The 19,180-nt window shown below is 53.6% G+C and overlaps 7 protein-coding genes across 7 annotated transcripts; 3 read left to right on the forward strand and 4 right to left on the reverse strand.

The window, feature by feature from the left end:
* Window positions 1-1,357: 1,357 nt before the first annotated feature.
* AYL99_03757 (hypothetical protein) lies at window positions 1,358-3,224 on the reverse strand (the record flags this gene model as incomplete). Its single annotated transcript, XM_018835271.1, has 4 exons — window positions 1,358-1,857; window positions 1,999-2,182; window positions 2,223-2,714; window positions 2,901-3,224. The coding sequence occupies 4 exons, from the start codon at window positions 3,222-3,224 to the stop codon at window positions 1,358-1,360; spliced, it is 1,500 nt and encodes a 499-aa protein (XP_018694921.1).
* Window positions 3,225-4,209: 985 nt separating this feature from the next.
* On the forward strand, window positions 4,210-4,912 carry AYL99_03758 (hypothetical protein; the record flags this gene model as incomplete). Its single annotated transcript, XM_018835272.1, has 2 exons — window positions 4,210-4,769; window positions 4,837-4,912. 2 exons carry the CDS (start codon window positions 4,210-4,212, stop codon window positions 4,910-4,912), a joined length of 636 nt encoding a protein of 211 aa, XP_018694922.1.
* A 508-nt stretch (window positions 4,913-5,420) lies between these two features.
* AYL99_03759 (hypothetical protein) lies at window positions 5,421-7,784 on the forward strand (the record flags this gene model as incomplete). Its single annotated transcript, XM_018835273.1, has 1 exon — window positions 5,421-7,784. One exon carries the CDS (start codon window positions 5,421-5,423, stop codon window positions 7,782-7,784), a length of 2,364 nt encoding a protein of 787 aa, XP_018694923.1.
* A 738-nt stretch (window positions 7,785-8,522) lies between these two features.
* Window positions 8,523-12,064, reverse strand: AYL99_03760 (hypothetical protein; the record flags this gene model as incomplete). Its single annotated transcript, XM_018835274.1, has 3 exons — window positions 8,523-9,024; window positions 9,083-9,897; window positions 10,232-12,064. The coding sequence occupies 3 exons, from the start codon at window positions 12,062-12,064 to the stop codon at window positions 8,523-8,525; spliced, it is 3,150 nt and encodes a 1,049-aa protein (XP_018694924.1).
* A 1,645-nt stretch (window positions 12,065-13,709) lies between these two features.
* Window positions 13,710-15,596, reverse strand: AYL99_03761 (hypothetical protein; the record flags this gene model as incomplete). The annotated part of the gene is made up of 4 exons (XM_018835275.1): window positions 13,710-13,717; window positions 13,771-13,812; window positions 13,869-14,345; window positions 14,402-15,596. The coding sequence occupies 4 exons, from the start codon at window positions 15,594-15,596 to the stop codon at window positions 13,710-13,712; spliced, it is 1,722 nt and encodes a 573-aa protein (XP_018694925.1).
* A 931-nt stretch (window positions 15,597-16,527) lies between these two features.
* AYL99_03762 (hypothetical protein) lies at window positions 16,528-16,863 on the forward strand (the record flags this gene model as incomplete). The annotated part of the gene is made up of 1 exon (XM_018835276.1): window positions 16,528-16,863. One exon carries the CDS (start codon window positions 16,528-16,530, stop codon window positions 16,861-16,863), a length of 336 nt encoding a protein of 111 aa, XP_018694926.1.
* A 958-nt stretch (window positions 16,864-17,821) lies between these two features.
* AYL99_03763 (hypothetical protein) lies at window positions 17,822-18,652 on the reverse strand (the record flags this gene model as incomplete). Its single annotated transcript, XM_018835277.1, has 1 exon — window positions 17,822-18,652. One exon carries the CDS (start codon window positions 18,650-18,652, stop codon window positions 17,822-17,824), a length of 831 nt encoding a protein of 276 aa, XP_018694927.1.
* Window positions 18,653-19,180: the final 528 nt, after the last annotated feature.

Consider the following 19,180-nt stretch of genomic DNA (forward strand, 5'->3'; position numbering starts at 1 on the left):
GAACGGAAAGAGAAGGAAGGAATCAAAGAGGCAACCAAAACAGATCAGACCTACCCCAGCGTTCGATTGACGAATTGATTATGAAGGGAGCAGCCTCCGCCTCCGCTCCTGACCGAGGACTTGGATTTGTACAAATTCATGAGGCATCAGGATATCCAAGGATACAAAAGAAAAAAATTTTCCTCCAAAAAAAGGCTATCGCACATCATGACACAACGGGAACAACTAGGGCGGCAGTGGCGGCAGGACTAGTGAACGGCCTCTGCGTGACGAGCTCGATGAACGGAACAGCACCCACCAGGTAGGGGGCTCACTGTAGCTTTTTTGTGTGTTTTTTAAGAGAATTGAAAACGAAAACATAATGGATATGAGACAACATGGCACGAGATACCCAAGATACCCCCCAGGCCTCCATACCACTGACTATTGGAGCCATGTTCCCACTCAACCATCCAACCCGGCATAGGAAATGGTCTTGTTTGCGGGAAAAGGGGCAAGGAAGAGAGAGACGGACGCGGACACAGAGGCAGGTTATGTGTGCGGAGTATATATTTCCGGGTTATGTGTTGTATGATGTGTGTGTGTGTGTGTGTGTGTGTGTGTGTGTGTCGTATGTACTGGCGACCAGTTTATCTCAATTGTCGAGCACAGTGTCCAAAGGTGGTTTTCCCTACCACCACCACAAGAACGAATTGATTCAAGGATGATCAAGGTTCTGCAGGCCTGGATAGTGTGTGCACAAGTGAATCAGGTCAGTCAGTCAATCAGGGTAGTAAGTAAGGAAGGTGATCCAATTCCCTGGTCGGATAACTGTGGCTCTCTTCGGGGCGTATACAGAGTTATCTCATAAGTTTCCTTCCCGGTATTTTGTCTTGTCGCAACCCACTCATACCACAGGGCTTTCTCTCCCTCTCTCTTGTCCAGGGGCCAAAATGTCACCGTTCCGTACCGGAGGAGGAGACGGGCTCTCCCCAATAGCTCCGTCACCGCTGCCGTAATGAATTGTCGTCGAGATTCATGGCGTTCGACGAAGCGAGGCGAGGAGCAAGTCTTCATTTGAGGCTGAGACGTCGTCGTTGGGCGGTGCATGTGGCACCAGAGGATACGGAGATAGAGAAGGTGATCCTCATTAGTAAAAGAAACCTCCCCGATGGCGATCTGATCATCCCGGCGCCGTCTCGACGGCTCTGTTCGACGACTCGAGGAGTCGGAAACCTAAACGAGCCATTCTTCGTGGAGCTTGTCATCCTTTTCTTGGCTCCCCGTAGGTAGGTATGACATATTTCCCAAATGGAAACAAAACCCTGCCTCTCCATTGAGTTGCCGAAGCCTTGGTGCCTTGCTTGTCCGTGCCCAACTATTCCCTCTTCTTCACCCGTGGAAAGCTCAACCACAGACCCAACAGCACGACGATCAGCGCGAGGATGATGGGCTGGAGGACCTTGACGCCCTTAGTGGCAGCGATGGCGCCGATGGCAAAGGGAAAGACGGTGCCGCCGGTGCCGCCCAGGGCCATGGCGAAGCCGATGCTGCTGACGTGGATGTGCTTGGGCAGCAACTTGGCCGCCATCATCACGCAGCCGGGGAACATGGGGCCCAGGAAGAAGCCCAGAAACGCCACGGCCACGGCCGACACGATGAACTTGGGCACCAGCCAGAAGACCAGCTGCAGCGCGAGGCACAGCGCCAGGTACACGGTGATGCAGACCCGTTCGCCGAACCGCTCCGTCACGAAGCCCAGCGACGCCCGGCCCAGCGCCATGCCCGCCCAGAATCCCGTGCCCGAGTATCCCGACGCCGAGGGCGAGGCGGAGCGCACGCGCAGCATGAACGTCACGATCCAGCCGCCCAGACCGACTTTTTTATGTCGGAAGATGGATGTCAGTAAGTCGACTCTTTCCTTGACAGCGTGTACTTATACACCTAGGCACCGAAGGAGGAAAATAACAATATGGTTTGGAATGGCAGAGACAGGGGCTGAAATAAATCGGACGTTACCTTCGATGCCCATGTACGTGAAGAAGAATGCCGAGCAGATCCAGGTGATTTTGGACTTGAGCGCCTCTTTCGTGCGGCCGCCCGTGGCCTCGGTGTCTCGTGGGTGCTCGATCCGGTACACTTCACCGGTCTTGCGCCAGAACATCATACTGAGGCCGATGAGTTCCAGGGCTGAAGCGCCGGTCTGCCGACGGAATACCAGAGCGTTAGCAATTAGAACTCACTCCCAGCATCTTTGCTCGGAGGAGGAGGAGGAGGAGGAGGAATGTCCCGCCCACATCCCCTTTGGCTCGGAGTGTCACCGTCGCACTCACCATGAAGTAGTAGAACGTGTACCAGGGCAGCTTCGCATGGACGACCATGGACGTGGCGATCAGCGGGGCGAACAAGGCTCCGAGGCTGTAGCAGCTATGAAGCATGCCCTGCACGGCGTTGGCCTTGTCCATGGCACCGATCCAGGCGCAGAAGCACGCATCGGTGAGGCCGTTGCCGAAGCCGGACACGGTGTTGATGACGACCAGGACCGGGAACGGCGGGTGCGCGGACAGCACGGCGTAGGTGACGATATGGCACAGGGGCGCCAGGACCGCGATCCCCCGCTGGCCGAGCTTCGTGTGGATCGTGGCGTTGGTGAAGGCGGCGAGCGAATAGCCTGCGAACGGGGTGAGGAAGACCAACGAGACGGTCGTGTAGTTCAGGTGGTAGTATTTCTCGAGCTGCATGTACATGGATGTGTGAGATCCTTTTTTTCTCAAGAAGAGGAAAAGGGATACAAGACGGGACGAGACGGGACTTACGTATGGAATGAGTGCCTAGCGAGCAAGAGTCCGTCCGTCCACATCAGCATGTACATCTCAATCAAGTTCAACAAAGGGAGGTCAAATAGACGGAGAACTTCGTACTCCCACAGCCCCATCATTGAGCCCCGTGACGATGAACGAGAAGAAGGCAAATCCCAGACGCCCAATGTTTCCCCGGGGCAGATTCCAGCGCTGCACGACAGGCTGGGCCGTCACGGGCGGAGGGACCTCGCCGTGCACACCGTCATCTTGTTCATCGTCTGATGAAGAAGACTGCCCGCTCACGGTGGGGAAGGAGGCTTTGCCGCCCTGCACGACGTGGCGGGTGAGTTCGCGCAGAGACTTGGTCGGCGTCTTCAGGCTCAGTTCGAACGTCTCTGTGGCCGGTGCTGAAGGCAATATTGTCATTGTCTGTGTTGTTGACATTGTTGTGGCGGTGGGAGACGGGCCAGTCTCCAGTGGTCCACAAGGAGAAGTCGACGATGGAGGAATATGTATTATATATCAAATATCAAAGATCAAATATCAAAAGTCCTGTCTGAGATCCACAAGGAACGTGGTCACATCCATGTCCAGCTGCTCATTGGGCTCTTTGAGAAGGTAAATCAAGCCACGGGTTGGATCCAGTAGCCACAAAATTGCGTTGGATAGATGAAGGGTGGAAACATATATGTACTTTGTAGGTGCCAGCATGTAAATAATACATGTATATTTCGAGAAATGGCGGAGGCTCGCCGAAGTCCGAATTTCATCATCGCCATTAACTGATGATGATAATCATAGTGTGCGGGATATCGCGGCCAAGATGCCGCACAGATGCTGTTGTATTTAGCCTGTTCGGATATAATATCTGTTATTATTGTCGGTTGTGCTTCTCGAAGGCCGTATGCATGCGCATTGAATCAATCTCTTTCGACGACAATGGCAGACTTTCAGTCAGTCTTGATACATTCACTCGTCACTCGGCACATCAGCTGTTTTTAATCTTTTCGTCGCAGAGATGATGGCGGTATAGCCACGAGGCCGCACTTTTCCTGAAGACGGCCACCCAGGTACGTTGTCCAGATCTTCGCCATTGTACCTGGTATACATGCACAAACAGACCGTGTTTATGTGTATACCGACTCTGGGGGCGGGATGCGACACTGTGTCCCCCTACCAACGCCATGGTTGATTCAGCCCCCATAAACCCTGTGCCTCGGGACGCCTTACACAGTATCATTCCTACATGGGTATGTGTACCAATCATGGACAGCGTTCCTTGAAACCTCAAACGCCAGATTGAGGCGCAGTTCCAGGCTGGCAATAAACGACCCTTTTATTGCCGGTCGACAATGTTTATCTCTGTTGCCTTGCCCAACCAAGTCTTTCATTTCCATCTCTTCCCTCAGTGAATTCGCATATTGCAGAGATGTCTACCATGCACGCCTTTTTAGCAAACTTCAATTCCGGCCCGGGTCTGGGCGGCTTGATCCAATATGCCTGCATCGGCGTCAATATCATGTTCCTGTGCAGCGCCATCATCACGTCCTTCGCGTCGGCGCTGGCAGACCCGTTTAGCCACTTCAATTCGCGGCCATACTGGATGTTCACGACCTTTCTCTCCTTTGCAGCAGTGAGTGGCTTGACTCCTGCTCTGGCCTGGCCCGAGCTGATCAAGGCGGTTTACCCATTCATTCAATATCTGGGGAAGGTATTTCGGAATTCTGACTCGGATGATGAACACCAGGCTAGCTCCAACATCACCATCACCGGCGCCGTCTCGTCGCGCTTTCGCAACATCGCCGACAGCGTGCCTGAGCCTGGCTTCGAGGACAAGCGCATGCTGAACCTGAAGACCACATTCTACCTGAGCGTAACCCTCGGCGGAGTCTTTGCCGTGGCGACAGCCATCCTGGCCCTGGTATGGGGCCGAGCAGCCGCTGAGAGCATTGCCTTTGTGGTGCCCTGTGCCTTTGGTGTCCTTGCCGTGTCCGTGTTGCCCTCCATCGCCTGCAATGCTCTACTGCAAATGAACTGACGCAATTGATTTCTGTAGAGCTCTGGACGTGGCCGCGATTGTGGACAACTTCAAGCGATTCAAGGGGGAAACTGGGGCAGTGGAGTTGGAATGATCCATAGGGGATAGAGGTAGGCTTGGAATGAAAGGGTCTTGATGGAGTATGGGTATGGCAGATCTATATCATACGGAGTACGTATTTTTTGGTCTGAATTAGAGCAATCGTTCATTTTACCTGTGCCATATCCTGCCGTGATGTTTCCTGTAAGCCTGTAAGCCTTGGAGCCAAAGAATACGCCTAGATGGGGTGTATATGGGACTCGGTACTATTATTCGAGCACCACGAACATCGCCTTGGGGCCATCAGCCACACCTTTGGCTTGCGGCTAGTTAACCGCCCTCACCACGTCATCTGAAACCACCAGCCCTTACACCCCAAGGAGAGAAAATTGTCTGAGTTGGGCGTTAATATCCTTACGGAATCATAACCACCTACTTTGGGTTACAATGGCCGACCGTCCTACAGCCGAGGAGCCGGATCGACGACCGCCGCTGCCCACGAAGTTGCGCTGAAAGCCATATTTGATGTCCAGTGCCCCTTCGGGCCCCAGTGCATCACAGAGATGATGAGCTGGTGGTGGAATAGACCCCAACGACTGCAGCCCAACAGCCAGAGCCAACTGCGATGTCCCAACTTCATCGAAATCGAGCGCGCAGTACGCCGAGCACGGAGCAGAGGCGAGCGGGAGACCGATTTCATCAAACTGCATGCCAGCTATGGGGACCTCGATCAATGCGCACGCGACAAGTGCCGGGGCTGTAGAGTCGTTCGGCAGGCTCTCCTGCTGTCCTGGATCACGGGTGAGGAGGTCCGGACGATGGAGGGGAGTGATGCACCGGTGTATGTCCGATTGTCAGGAGGAGGAGGAGGAGGAGGAGGAGGAGGAGGAGGACGAGGCGATCCCTTAAGTGAACCCAGGCCTCGTGGTCCGTCTCCGTCGACGCTACAAATCCGTCTAGGGTCGTCGTCATCAGACAGCAGCAGGGGCACGTTGGTAAACATCGCTCTGACCACCAATATCCACCGTCCTTCGCTCCGAGAGGACCCCTTCGTCTCGGCTGTCCCCCAGATCGAGTCGTGGCTGCGAGACTGTCGCCAACATCACGATTGCGCCAGCCTGACCCAGTCCGGCGAGCACCCCCGGCGACTGATTAAGATCGTGTCGGAGACGATCTTGAGGCTGGTCGACACCTCGGAGTTGCCCAAGAACGCGATACTCGAGTACGTCGCACTGAGCTACTGCTGGGGCCAGGGACGTGCCAAGGGCAGAACTACGCCGTGCAATCGGGACAAGCGGATGGTGTTTTTTCACGTGGCGGCGCTGCCCAAAACGATACGAGACGCGGTGAGCGTGGTTCGTCGACTGGGACTCAAATACTTGTGGGTTGATCAAATCTGCATTGCTCAGAAAATTCAATGGGATCAGGACACTATCCCTCAAGAGCATGATGATGATGATGATGATCAAGACGGCAGAGGGGATAGCTACGATGGCTGTGACGGCGACCGTTGTAAAGCTTGCAACGACGATGCCGGGGAGGATTGGAATGCAGAGGCCTCGAGGATGCATGTTATTTACGGGAACGCCATCTTGACGCTCTGCGCCTGTTCAAGCACCAGTTCGAGAGACGGGCTCGTGTGGCCGCGGAAGGCGTGGACTTACACCGTCGTCCCGTTCTACTTTGAAGGTCAGTGGCTCGTGAACTACGACATGAGTCTCAACGAAGTCAGGGCCACCGCACCACTGTCCAAACGCGCGTGGACGCTTCAAGAGGAACGACTGTCTCCGAGACTGCTGTACTACTGCGGCCAGAGAGTCTACTGGTCTTGCGGGGAGAAGCAGGACACAGAAGTCGTCACTCGTAGCGCAGCAGGGAAACCCGGCGACAGCGGCAGTGGCAGTGGCAGTGCCACCACGTCCTTTGAACGCCAGGATGGATTCCAGCAGATGAGCGTGGCTCAGGTCTTCATCAAGTTTCGCTTCACCGGAGAACGTGCTCGACTGCACCATGAATGGAACGATCTCGTGGAGGCTTACTGTCCACGGGAAATCACCGAGCCGACGGACAGATTCCCCGCGATCTCTGGCCTGGCCGCACAGTATCTTTCGACCTATGTCTCCCCCGACCACAAAATCGGCCAGGAATATCTCGCGGGGCTGTGGCGCGACACTTTCCCGGCGGACCTGGCGTGGTCGGTCAAGACGGCGGCAGATCCGCGAAAAGCCCTGGTTGACATCGCCCCGAGCTGGTCCTGGGCGTCTCTTCCTGTCGGGACCGGCGTGAGCACAAAGCAGAGCTTCAAGCGGTGCGTCAACTTTGAGTTACTTGAAGAAGGCTCAAGTGGGAGCGGGGATCCTGTCGGACCCAAGGAGAAGGAGCAAGACAAGGGAACCGATATCCTTCGTGCGTGCCAGGAGGGAGCGAAGAAGAGGCGTGTCTCCGTGCGAGGTCACCTGCGACAGATCATGTCCCCCGAGTCGGAAAAGATTGAGTGGTCCGAGATGACAACAGTGCGCGGTGGCCGGACCAAGTACAACCTTTCGAAGTATATTGCTCGCCACGTCCACGCACGAAACCCTGCACACGGCCAGCTGGTCATATACGAGCCGAACAGACAACCCATCGAGGGACAACTGGACTATTTTGTTCTTGCCGTGGACAACCACCCCAACAGCTGCGGCGGGGGGCGATACGTGGCAGACGGCGCGGAAAGGGACTTGTATGGCATGCAGATAGGCCAGAAGACAATGCTCCTGCTACAGCTCGAGTCCAACCCCCAGGCACTTCAGGAAAAAAGCAACAAAACAGCGCGGAATGCGGCAAATGATGCCAGAGTCAATGTCTTTCGAAGGGTCGGGATCTGTCGTGATGTGCGCGAGACCTTCTTCGAAGGAGTCGAGGTGGTACGGCTTGAGCTCGAATAGCAAACAACAGCAACGGACGGGCTAGTATCGAGACGACGGGAACAAGCCTTCCTGTTCAACAACCCAGTCTGGGAAGAAGGCGGCCAACAAGCTTTTTCGACCAGGTATACGGTTCTCGACCTCGCGGCCCGAGAAGGCTATCTCTTGAGCGTGTTGTCTCAATTATCAGTGATGCCGGGAACTCACTTGACCTGATGGGAATCTAAGAGAGAAACACATGGCCGATTGTTTGTATGTAGGGAAAGGGAAGGGAAGATCGGAAAGCTGCATGACGGTACAGAAAGACAGAATCCCAGAGAAACAGTCGGTGGATGTCTCAGACTTCCTTCTCTCCTCATTCAATTTTACCATTTTATGAGCCTCCAATACAATCAATCATATACAATGGTATATGAACGCGCCAGTGTCGCCGATGTTCAAATGTGAGTCCCTCTCTAAAACTGATGTTGCCGCGCTCAATCATTTTGTCCTATTCCATGCTAAAACCATCAATGCATCCGGACCAGACAGGAGATCAGACCGCGCTCGAGTCCTTCCCAACTGACCGCTGAAATCAAAAAAAATTAGATAGTGCATATCTCGCATGTAGTTGTTGTCGTTATATTTCTTCGCAGATCGTCAAAGGTCATAGTTCGTTGCGCTCAGTAAATTGCTCGTCGACGAATATCGCCAGTCGACAGCCTCAGGGTCATGAAAAGTGTAAACAAGCCGGCTTGTGAGCGATAGTTGGATGCTCCTTCAAGTCTCCATGTGATGAATTCCAGCTGCCTGGCCTTCGTTGTCGCGGGACCTGGATCGCTGCCCTCTCGTCCGTCGCATGCGTTTACGCCGACATAATCTCAATTCATCGTGCTCCTCCCACGCCGTGCGCTCGGTGAAGCTGATTCCACAGTGTTCACAGTCCCATATTTTCGCTTCGCCCGGCTGCTCCCTGCGATGCTGTTGGAGACTGGCAATAGTCGCGAATTTCCGGCCGTGGCAGCAGCGCTCCCAGCACACCAGGTGATTGTCGCTCTCTCCTCCTCCGTCATCGTCATCAGCGTCAAAATAACCGTCATCCTCTTCCGTGTCTCGTTCTCTTCGCCGCTTCAGCGGCAGGACTTCTGGTGCAGGTGTCTGCGTCAGTACAGAATTCGATCGCGAATCCAAGGACAGCGTGGCGGGTTCACGAGGACCAGTACTACCGAGATCCACGGATTCCTCTCGTTCGCTCGAATCCCAGTTCAGGGGATCGACAAGTCTGAAAGCGTGGACCAGTTAAAAATTATTCTCGGGAGGATCACCAAAAGTCAACTTACACCAGGTTTCGGAGGTTGATCGCATGTGAATAAGCAAATGAAGGCAAGGACTCTGGTGGGAGTCTTTCGAAACTCTGCGCCGGGAGGTGGTATTGTTCATCTCCAATGGCACAGATCCGAGAGTATTGCCGTGCAATCCATTCTGCCTGCCCGGCAGGAAGATCCTTCACCAACAGGAGCCTCGAAAGCGGGAGCAGCAGCAGATACCAACCGCAAGAATACGCATTTTGTCGATGGATCAGGTCGGCGTCATGGTTTCCAATTGAGGGATACTGGATCTCGCTGGCGGGTATCGAGGCTTCCCACGTACCGACATGAAAGGGGACTGAGGCGCAGATATCAATCGCCAATTCTCGCATCGCTTTTATTGCTCTGGCTTTGATTCTCTGGCAATCTGCGCCTCCGAGCTCCGTGGTTGAGGATGCGAGGTTCATGATGGCGTCGAGCAGCACAATGTGAATGCGTCGGTAGCAGTTCCACACTGATGCCACTTGGATGTCGTAGTAGGTGTGTGCCTTGCCGCCATAGACAAAGTCTTCGGACCAGATTGAATTCTCCAGGAGATTAGGTTTCCAGGAAGACGGAACAATGTGAGGCCAGTGACTCAAGCTGCCCTCTATGGCAAGGCCTCTCTGCAGAGTAGCCCACCATGGTCCCTTTTCACCGAGAGTCTGATCACCTTTTAGCGCGGCGAGGAAGTCCGAAACGCGAATGGCTTCTCGAGTCAAGATGGATCCAGCATCATTTTCGGTGATCAAAACGTGTGCCCCCAAGATTCTGGATGCGGATTGCGCATTTTCGACGCAAGTACAGGCCTGGCGTAGGAACGTTAGTCATAGGGAGTAAGACTTATACAGCTGCGGCATACATACGATTTGATGTCTTGTTGCAGAGAGAATGCGACTGGATATGACATCCAGGAAAGATCCTCTGCCTCGCGATTTGAGGAAGCCTTGTAAGTCTCTCATTAGAGTGGTACTGAAAAGACGTCGTTCATGGAGACAGATGGAAAACTGTAATATCATGAAAATTCATCAGCCAAATGACCAAATGCGAGAACACGGGTGTAACTGATTGCTTGGATCGGACTCTGTAGAGCATCTGTATTCCCACCAAGGTCGTGAAGTCGGAAAGACGCTTGCAACTTACCTCGCAGAATTCAGACAGCAAGAGCGAGACAATCAGCTCGTCACTCGATACCTTGTCGTCTTTTGCATCTGAGATGAGCTGCGATAGCATGTTGCGTGATGACTCGTAGATCGACTTTCCGCGACTAACGGCGGACTGAGATTGGCGGAAAATACCATAGAGTGTCATCGACAGAGCACGAACGATAGAGTCAAGAACAGGAGGGTTCCTAGACGCATTGAAGAGAAGAGAAGGGAGTTCTTCGAGGTAACTCGTCACGGTCTCCGGCCGACGCGAACAGGTGACAAACCAAGCGAAGAAGGCGCGGAGAGCTATGCCTTCATTGGGCACCTGCGAGTCCGACCGTCGCAGTGTACCTCCGCTGGATCTGAAGGTTGAGGTTGTTAGATTCGATCCTTGGGAGGCAATCTTTAAAGAAATGGGCGACGGCGATGGGGCAACGGTTGGGGATGTCTCGTAAGCGACTTTGATGCTTTGAGTAAATGGCTGAGTCGAGATATCATCTGGCCGAGTCTCCGCGTCTAGCACTCTAAATGTAGGACCCTGTTCGACAGAGACACTTTCACTTGAACTAGATGGCTGATGCGAGGCAATCTCTGTGGGCGCCTCTGCTTCTGGCTGCCTAGCTGGAGGTATCTGGGTACCTAGCTCTCTGGTATCCTGTTCGAATGGGTCCTTTTCGCCCCTCCTGGATGGCCTAGGCGAGGCAATGTCTGGGGAGTTCTCCGTATCTCGCTCTCTAGCTGTGAACATAGGATCCGGCTTGCTCAGGGCGCTCCTGCTTGGACTAAACTCCAGAGTCTCGGAAATCTCTGGTGGCGTCTTTGCATCTATCTCTATGGTCCAGGCTACGGTAGCCTGCTCAGCAGGTTGGACTGTGGGATTCTGCTCGACAGGGGCTTCCCCGCTTGGACCAAACATCGCAGACGAGAGGATCTTTGGGGAGATTGCTGCATCTAGCTCAGGGGGTTGGCCTTGAGTATTCTGTCTGGGCGGGGGTTCTTTACTGGGACTTGGTGTCGTGAGATCAATAATCTCTCCTGATGGGATTCCGACTCTAATATTCTGTCTGACGAGGGCTCTCTTACTCGGCCCAGATGTCCTATTTGGTGGAAGTGAGCTGGAGATTGATCTGATGACCGGATCTGCGGGATATCGTGATGGCGGGACTGTTGGAGCTGTTTGGTGCGGTGTCGGGTCTCGCGCCTTCCCGTTTTGTGGCGGTGAAACTGTTCGAGCTTCTTGATATGGTATTGAGGCTTCCACTGTGCCATTTTGTGGTGGTGGAACTGCGCGGGCTTCTTGCTTAAGTGGACGGATTTGTGCCCAGTTGTTTTGCAGTGGCGGGACCGTTCGTGCTTCCTCATTCAATATGGTTGTCTGTGCGCTGATATGCTGCTGATTGAGAGCATCCCGAGCCGCACTATTGGGGAGAGTGGCTCCTGCTGTGCTATCATTTCGTAAGGACACTCCGCGAGCTTCTCCGATCGACTCAGGGACTTGATCTGTGTTAGTCTGTTGGGCTAGGATCCCTCCGCCCGACCCAGAAGGTTGCGTCCCGCTGCTTCGCCTTGGTGGTGGCTGTTCGAGCGGCGTAGGGGGTTGAGCTGTGCTGTCATGTGGCGGAGCTCTTTTTGAAGTTCTTGGAGCTCTCCTCTTCTTTGCTAGTAGCTTCTTGTGTTGCTGCAATAGCAGTTTCGAGCCAGGTTTAGGGGGTGGAGCTTTGCAGATTCGTGACCCTGGATCTCCTTTGGCTAGTAAATCGAAGCCCTTCATAAGAGTTTGGAACATTGACAGAGACGTGTCGTCTGGTGGGGGCAGTTGAATTGCCATGTTCTGCTGTTCTGGAACCTCCTCAGTTGAGCCGGAGAGCTGAGCTTTGTTACTTTGTTGAATTGCCGCATTTTCCTGTTCTGGAACCTCTTCACTCGAGTCGCAGGACTGAGCTGTGGTACTTTGTTGCGCTGGGAATGATTCGGTTATCCCCAAAGACTCAGCTGGATGGGGCTGCGTAGATTCATCAATTGGGAGTGGAATTTGTGACGCGGGAGCTGAAACTGTGCTGATTTCTCGAGGTGCTGTGTCTCCTAGTTGTATGGTTTGTCGTTGTGAAAGCGCACCAACTTGAGCTGAATCGTTCTGTTCGGGAGGCGAAAACCCCCCAGAAGTGTCATTCGGTTGATGTGGTGGAACCCATTGAGCTTGACCGTCTAGTTGCGGTTGAAACCCTGGGGTTTGGTTTTTTGGCCCTTGCGTCCGAGCTTCCAGGTATAATGGATTAGGGAGTTTCAGTACAACTGGTGGAATGTTTCCCTGTACAGGTAGAACTGCCGGTATAGTCCCACGTGTTCGTCCAGAAGGCACCCATCCACGTGTGCTGTCTTGCTGTTGTGCGAAAGGTTGCAAAGGTAATCGAGAATTCTCAGCTGGGTTGCAAACCGCTGTGCGCTGCATTAACTCCAAATGCTGAGCCATGTCTCTAAAGCGCTGATCTAGCAACGCTCGATGACTGTTGTGCGACGGGAAGCCTTGGTGTGGGCAGTTGGAATTTGGTAGAGCTGTGCCGTTGCGTTGCGATAAGGGTTGTTGAAGCATTCCATAACCCTGTGGTAAAGGTCCTCCATTGATACTGGCGTGTTGCGCAGAATATCTCTGCGCGGCGCTACCGGATGGCAAGGAACACGGTACGCTTGATGGAAAGACTTGGGACGCGGTACTCTGCTGTGATGCAAGTGCTGGAAGAGGTGTACCGTGGTGTTCTGTTGCGACATGCGGGCTTAGCCTGAAGGCTTGTGTTGGGTAACCCTGTTGTCTGGTATATCCTTGATATATTGACTGGCCTTGTGCTGGAGGACTCATCATTGGTGCAAATCCTGGATCTATCCTATAGTGTTCTGTTGCCACTTGTGGGGTTAGCCTGAAGCCTTGTGTTCGGTCACCTTGTTGTCTCAGAGATCCTTGAGGTATCGCGTGGCCCTGTGTTGGGCCGCCTTGCTGTTGACCGGAGGGAGGCCAAGTGTTGAGGAAGCTTGATCCCACCACTCCTCTCGGCGCCGTGAAGGGGCGGCCGACAGCATCAAGGCCAGGTATGGGAGGTTCTCGCGACATGCTGCAGGCTGAGATCGTCCCAGGAAGAGGCCGTGTGGGTACGCGATGCGCCGAACATCCTCGTGATGGTTAGTTAGGTTCAGAATTCTCCGGGAGCCCCGGGAGTCCCAACATTGTCTAGATTCCATCGTGCGGCTAGTACGAGGTATGCTTCCCCCCTTCTCCCTTTGCCAAGCTCATCGACCCGCACTCGGTCTCCCGGGCAACCACTTGATCGTTCTCTCAATTGGCTGATTCAGACGAGAGTTTGAACGCCTATTTCATTGACATCAAGATAGCACGAAACTGACTCAAGTATGGATATAGCTTGTGTCGGTTCTTTTGGGAACCGAGAACACGCTATAAGAGCTACCCAGCCATCCTCACACCTTCAAGTGGCTTTCCTATCACGTCAGATTGGATGGAAAGTGCTACAAACCGAGACCACCAACGTGCTTGAGCGGCAGTGCCTCCGAACATCCACAATCCGGGAGCTATCTTGTGGTCAGTGTGATGTGGCGAGGACTGACTTCTTGTGAGGCCGACTTACCTGCTGGCTTCATGACGTTCCGAACTTCCCCTTCCTCATCGAGTCCCCAAAAGTCGCTCAATTTCGACGCGAAGTCCTTCCCCACAATCTCTGCGACCTGATTTCGGTAGTCGTGGTCTTGTCCTGTGGCAATCACGACCACGTCTCCATGGAGCTCGCTTCCATCTTTGAATTTCAGGCCTGTCGGAGTGAAGGTCGTGATTGGCACACCAGACTTGACCTTGATCTCTCCCCTCACGATGTGGGAAGATGCGCCAATGTCAATATAATATCCTCCGTAGCGCGACAGGATGTTGTCCATCAATGGAGTCTTCCGATCAACCTGAAATCCAGCCCGCTCCAGATCATCGAAGCGCCCTTGCTCCTGACTTGCGGCAGCCTCGTGGATGACCTTCAGAATGTCACGCAATATCTTGTTAGGGCGACAGGCGACCAAAGCATCTGCATCGGCAGTGGGGATATTGTTATTGTACAAACCTGGAGAGTTGTTAGCCGGCGGATCTGCAAGAGTTCTATCTTGTGCGCGTCGTTACCCTGCTGTCCCTTCACGATCCACTCGATTGGGTAAATGGCAGTCTTATTACGCTGGATCATGGTGACAGAACGCAGACCTGCCCGATACATGTCTTCAGCAATGTCATGCGCTGTGGTGCCAGACCCAATGACGATACCGTCCTTGGCTGCCCAGTCGCGGCTGTGCTTGTACGCTCCCGAATGCACGAGAATCCCCTGGTATTGCTCGGTTCCCGGATATTTGGGGTCGTTGTCGACGCTCACACCAGCACCAGTAGCAACAACCAGATGTCGGCAAACGAGCTTCCGCTTGTCGTCCCCATTGACGGTGACGTCTATTGTCCAAATCCGATCCTCCGGGTTCCAAGCCGCCCCGGCGGTATCCGCACTTGTCCACAGGTTGATGTTGTACTTTCTGACATAGTTCTCGAAGCCTTCTGCCACGATCTTGCCAGGGAGCAATAATGGGTCGTTGGGCTTCCATGTGCGCTCAAAGGGAAGATTGTTATACTCTCGGACGGTATGTTGCCTCACTGACTCGTACCGTTGAGTCCAGTTCTTCCCCACTGCAGGTCGCTTTTCGAGAAGCACATAGTTTAACCCAAGAGCACCCAGTCGGCCCCCGATGGCCAGTCCGCATTGGCCTGCCCCGATTACCACGACATCAAAATGATATTGGCCATCTTGCCTCTCTGCGTGGTGATCGACGTCGTTGGTGGTACCATTGGCAAGCGAGTTACTGGTCGCCCGAGGAACATCAGGGTGCCCGTGATCAGTAAAGTTTTCCAGAATCGTTACAAGCATCCAGATTTTCCAATTCCCGCCTTCGTCTGGGATCAGCGAGGCAGTGCCAGTACAGTTACCGATGAGGCCGCTCTCTGGTTTCGTACTGAAGGTGAAGGGGATATCGACCCAGGAGCTCGTTGGAACGGGTTTGGTGATACGTCCCCGCTTTGTTCTGACGTCGGTGACATTTTGAGACTTGACTTGCGTGTTCCACACCACTGAGATCTTTTCGGAACTATAGAATGTTCGAATCTGACCCGTCAGAGCGAGCCAGTCTCTCCATAGCGCCGTGCTGTGCAGGCCAGTTACATCCAGATTCTCTAAGACTTGTTGAGCCGACTGTTGGATGGAGTCTATGTCGACATGCTCCGAGACCAACTGCGAAGGCAAGGCGCCGGGGAGTTTGTCTAGGTCATAACTCGGTGCCATTGGGGCAATGAAGTGCCAGTATCAGCATGAGTCGGTTGGTTTTGTTAATTAAGGTCGCTGGACGGTACGCCTGGCCTATGTATGGTTTTTCTATTCTGACTCTGCTGAGAGACCGACTCCAAGATGCTAGCCGAGACTAACCTTTGACAACATATCAAACTTATATATCGGCACTTAAACTCGGGTGCGATTAGTCCAGTTTGAAGCGTCGATTACACGTCAGACTATATGTGGGGAAAGGCATCGCCACGAGTTACAACCGAGGCGGATCGTGGAGAATGGTGTACGAACTCCTCCCTGTGTCTGACTTATCCTGCAGCTGACGCATTGTCAGCCTTTTGCGGAGAAGGGGTTCTGCAAGGGTTCAGAGCACAACAGCCGTGCTCGTACAATTTCCACCAGCACTCTGCAGAGGGTTCTCGGAATGCATTTCAACGCCGAACCCCCGAGTTGCTGGGCCTCATCACGTTCTCCTCACATCAACCGAGAATATTCCATGGAATGGTTACTTTCCCCAGGACACGCAAACAACATATAGACTTTCCAAATTATACAAACCCTCGAAATCGACCGCGATGACATGCATGTACACTCTCCATCCGGGACCGCCAGCTGCAACACCTAAGTTTGCGGGTGTAAACAATAGCCCGTGGTGGTGGACATCCACAGCGTTTTGATGTGGCGAGAGCAAACAAACATGATGGATCCAGGAGGTATAAATACCTGTCTCTCCACGCGGAACTACTATGGAGTCCTTTCACCTTGGTCGCATCCAGAGATGTTCCCTAACCCGGTATAAAAATATCTTTCCGAGGGAGGAAAACAACATCCTTCCACAACCAAGTCGTCGCCCACATGAGAAACCACCACGCAAAATACTTCGTGAAACCCCTCTTCATTCAAATTCCGATGTTCCGTGAGGGTGAATATCATGCCGGTTCACCCTGACGACGTCGACCGGCGGAACGCCACTTTCTGGGTCTCGTACCACCGGGGCGGCCACCCTTACCGCGACCAACGCAGGTACATGTTCCAGGGCCTGCCCAACCGGAACATTTCGCGGTCCGCGGCTGCCTTCGCACGCTACGGCCGCCGGTTTCTGTATATCGCCAGGACGTTTGACGAATACTGTAGCTGGAGGGGAGATCTTCCAGGGCCCAGTGGCATGCCGAGAGGGTTTTCGACTGGCTTTCCTGAGCCGCTAGGCTCTTCGTTTCCATTTCGGGAGATGATGATGGAGTTTGTCGATGAAAAGGTCGTGTTTTGATGGCCAGGCCGGTCCTTTTGAGCTGGATGGTTACGGTGCAGATACGCATTACAACTTAACCATAATTATCATGCTCCACTGCCCTAGGACCGCCTGACAACCTTTTCAATTCATGGCGGGTCGGTTGCCTCTGCGGCTCCTTCTGAACGGTACGACCAGCTGGATGGAGGAACTTTGGCGAAATACGGGGGTACAGATCGACATAAATCTCAGCGAAAGGTGGCACAAGATGGCGAAATAAGAAGTGTTTATCATGATGTCTCGGTTTTCACGCCGTTGTCGTCTGAAGGCGTTCCTCCTACCCGTCCGCATATGTTCTTCCTCCCGCAGAGCTAGGTTGTGTAGGATATAACAGACCCTCTGAGAGCTAACGAGACCGGCAAGCTTTGTCAACGCCTGCATGGATGGGAGAAAGATACAATAGAAAAATGGGCAAAGAGGCCGGGGTTGAGGTGTAAAAACCCCTGTGCTGCTTCAGTAGTGGGAAGAACCCTCCTGCTAATTTATGGATTGTGTTGTCTGGCATCAGGGAGCAGAGTATGCAGAATGAACACAGATACACATTCTTGATACTAGAAAGGTTTTCTTCCGCGTTCCATAAAACGCAGACAGGTCCAAAGAGCCCTGGGTGAGCGCATGTAAGAACCAAGGCTACTGAATGAGCCAACATTTTGCCCCCCTTCATCGTCAAACTCGTCCCCAGAATGCACTATTATCCCCAGTGCTTGCATCGTGAAGGGGCTTTTAAAGGTATATATCTTCCCAGGGACGTAGCCAAATTCTGAGCAGCCAGCGACATTGCTTGCATCCATCCATCCCCTGCAAATTATCGCCCGACAACCAGAAACTAGTGTCCACCCGGCCCTGGCCGCTTTGTTGGTTTCGGGAGTGACGGTTTCCGGGTTGCTATTGTCGCCTTGGTCGACGGTGTTGTCTCCTGACCGGCGCTCTGTGATTGCTAGCTGGTGGTGGATGACGATGGAGCCGGTGTGGTGGGACTTGACGCGGACGTCGAACTTGTCGAGGAGCTCCCGGTCTGCTTCTCGACGGTCGCCTGGACAACTTGGCCGGCGGCGTTGAAGACAATGTCGACCAAAGCATTGAGCGGCGCATATGAATACGTCTTCTCAATCAGACCGCCAGACAGTGTCTGGCTGACGCCCGTGTCGGTCATGTTCTGCAGATAGTTGCCGACGATGGTGCTCACGCCGCCGACCTCCTGGACGATGTTTCCCAGGTTGTCGATCAGGAATGATAGGGTTGTTCCTCCCTGGGTGATAGAGCCGAGGAGCCCATCAACGGCCCCGACAATGGGTTCAAGCAACGAGGTGACGTTATTGATGGCCGAGATCAAGAGAGGGTTGAGGTCCAGTGATTCGAATACCCGGTTGACGATGTCGACGAGGTGCCCCAGACGGACAATCAGTTCCAGCTCAGCATCCACATCTGAAATGGTGAGGTTGACTTCTTGGATGGACAGCGCGACGCCAGCATTCAACGTGACTAAGTTTGCCACCTGCGCATTCAGGTTGATATCTGCCCGCAGATCGTCGACGTCGAGTTCAATGCGACCAACGGAAAGTGTCGGGACATTCAGGTAGACATCTGGAGGCGTGGAGGAAGACGAGGCTGGCGTCGGGGTCAGCGTTGCCGAATTGGACGCTGATGATGTTGAGCTGCTGCTTCCTCCAGGCGTTGACGAGGTGGACGTTTGCGCCAGAGTCTGCTGGTGCAGCAGGAAGAAGGAAAGGAACGTGAGCAGCAGCTGGGATACTATTGAGTGCGCCATCATTATGTGTTTTCACCCACGACGGTGGGAAGAGAAAGATATAGGAATCGATCGACGTCCATCCGGCACTCTATATGATGATCATCGGCCGACAAGCTCTTTTCTCCTCCCCTCCTCCTGTAGGAAAATCCCACCAGGTCAGCCATGGCCAATTTCTCGACCAGCGTCGCTAAACCGCGAGATTTCCCATGTGCAGGAAATTTATTCGCTCCCTGGTGGGAACGCCATGGTGTTTCACGCGTGTAGATGATCTGCGCCGATCCCCTGGAGATGGATCCTTCTCCAACCGGTTTTCTGCACACCTCCCCATGTTTCAACGGTCCATTGCGGTATAGGGCTGATCTGCCGAGATTGCAGGTGTGGGTACGCCCATGGTTGCCCCTGGCACGGTGCCGTGCGAAAACAGGGTTTTTCCCTTGTTGCGCGAACCGAGTCTCTTGAAATGCCAAATGAGATGTGCCGAAAGGGGCCTTTGGTTAAGGGTTCGAGACTGATGAGTCTGGAAATTGAATTTTGGTTCGAGAAGAA

This window comes from Fonsecaea erecta (assembly GCF_001651985.1).
Source record: "Fonsecaea erecta strain CBS 125763 chromosome Unknown Scaff3, whole genome shotgun sequence".
NCBI classification, from domain to species: domain Eukaryota; kingdom Fungi; phylum Ascomycota; class Eurotiomycetes; order Chaetothyriales; family Herpotrichiellaceae; genus Fonsecaea; species Fonsecaea erecta.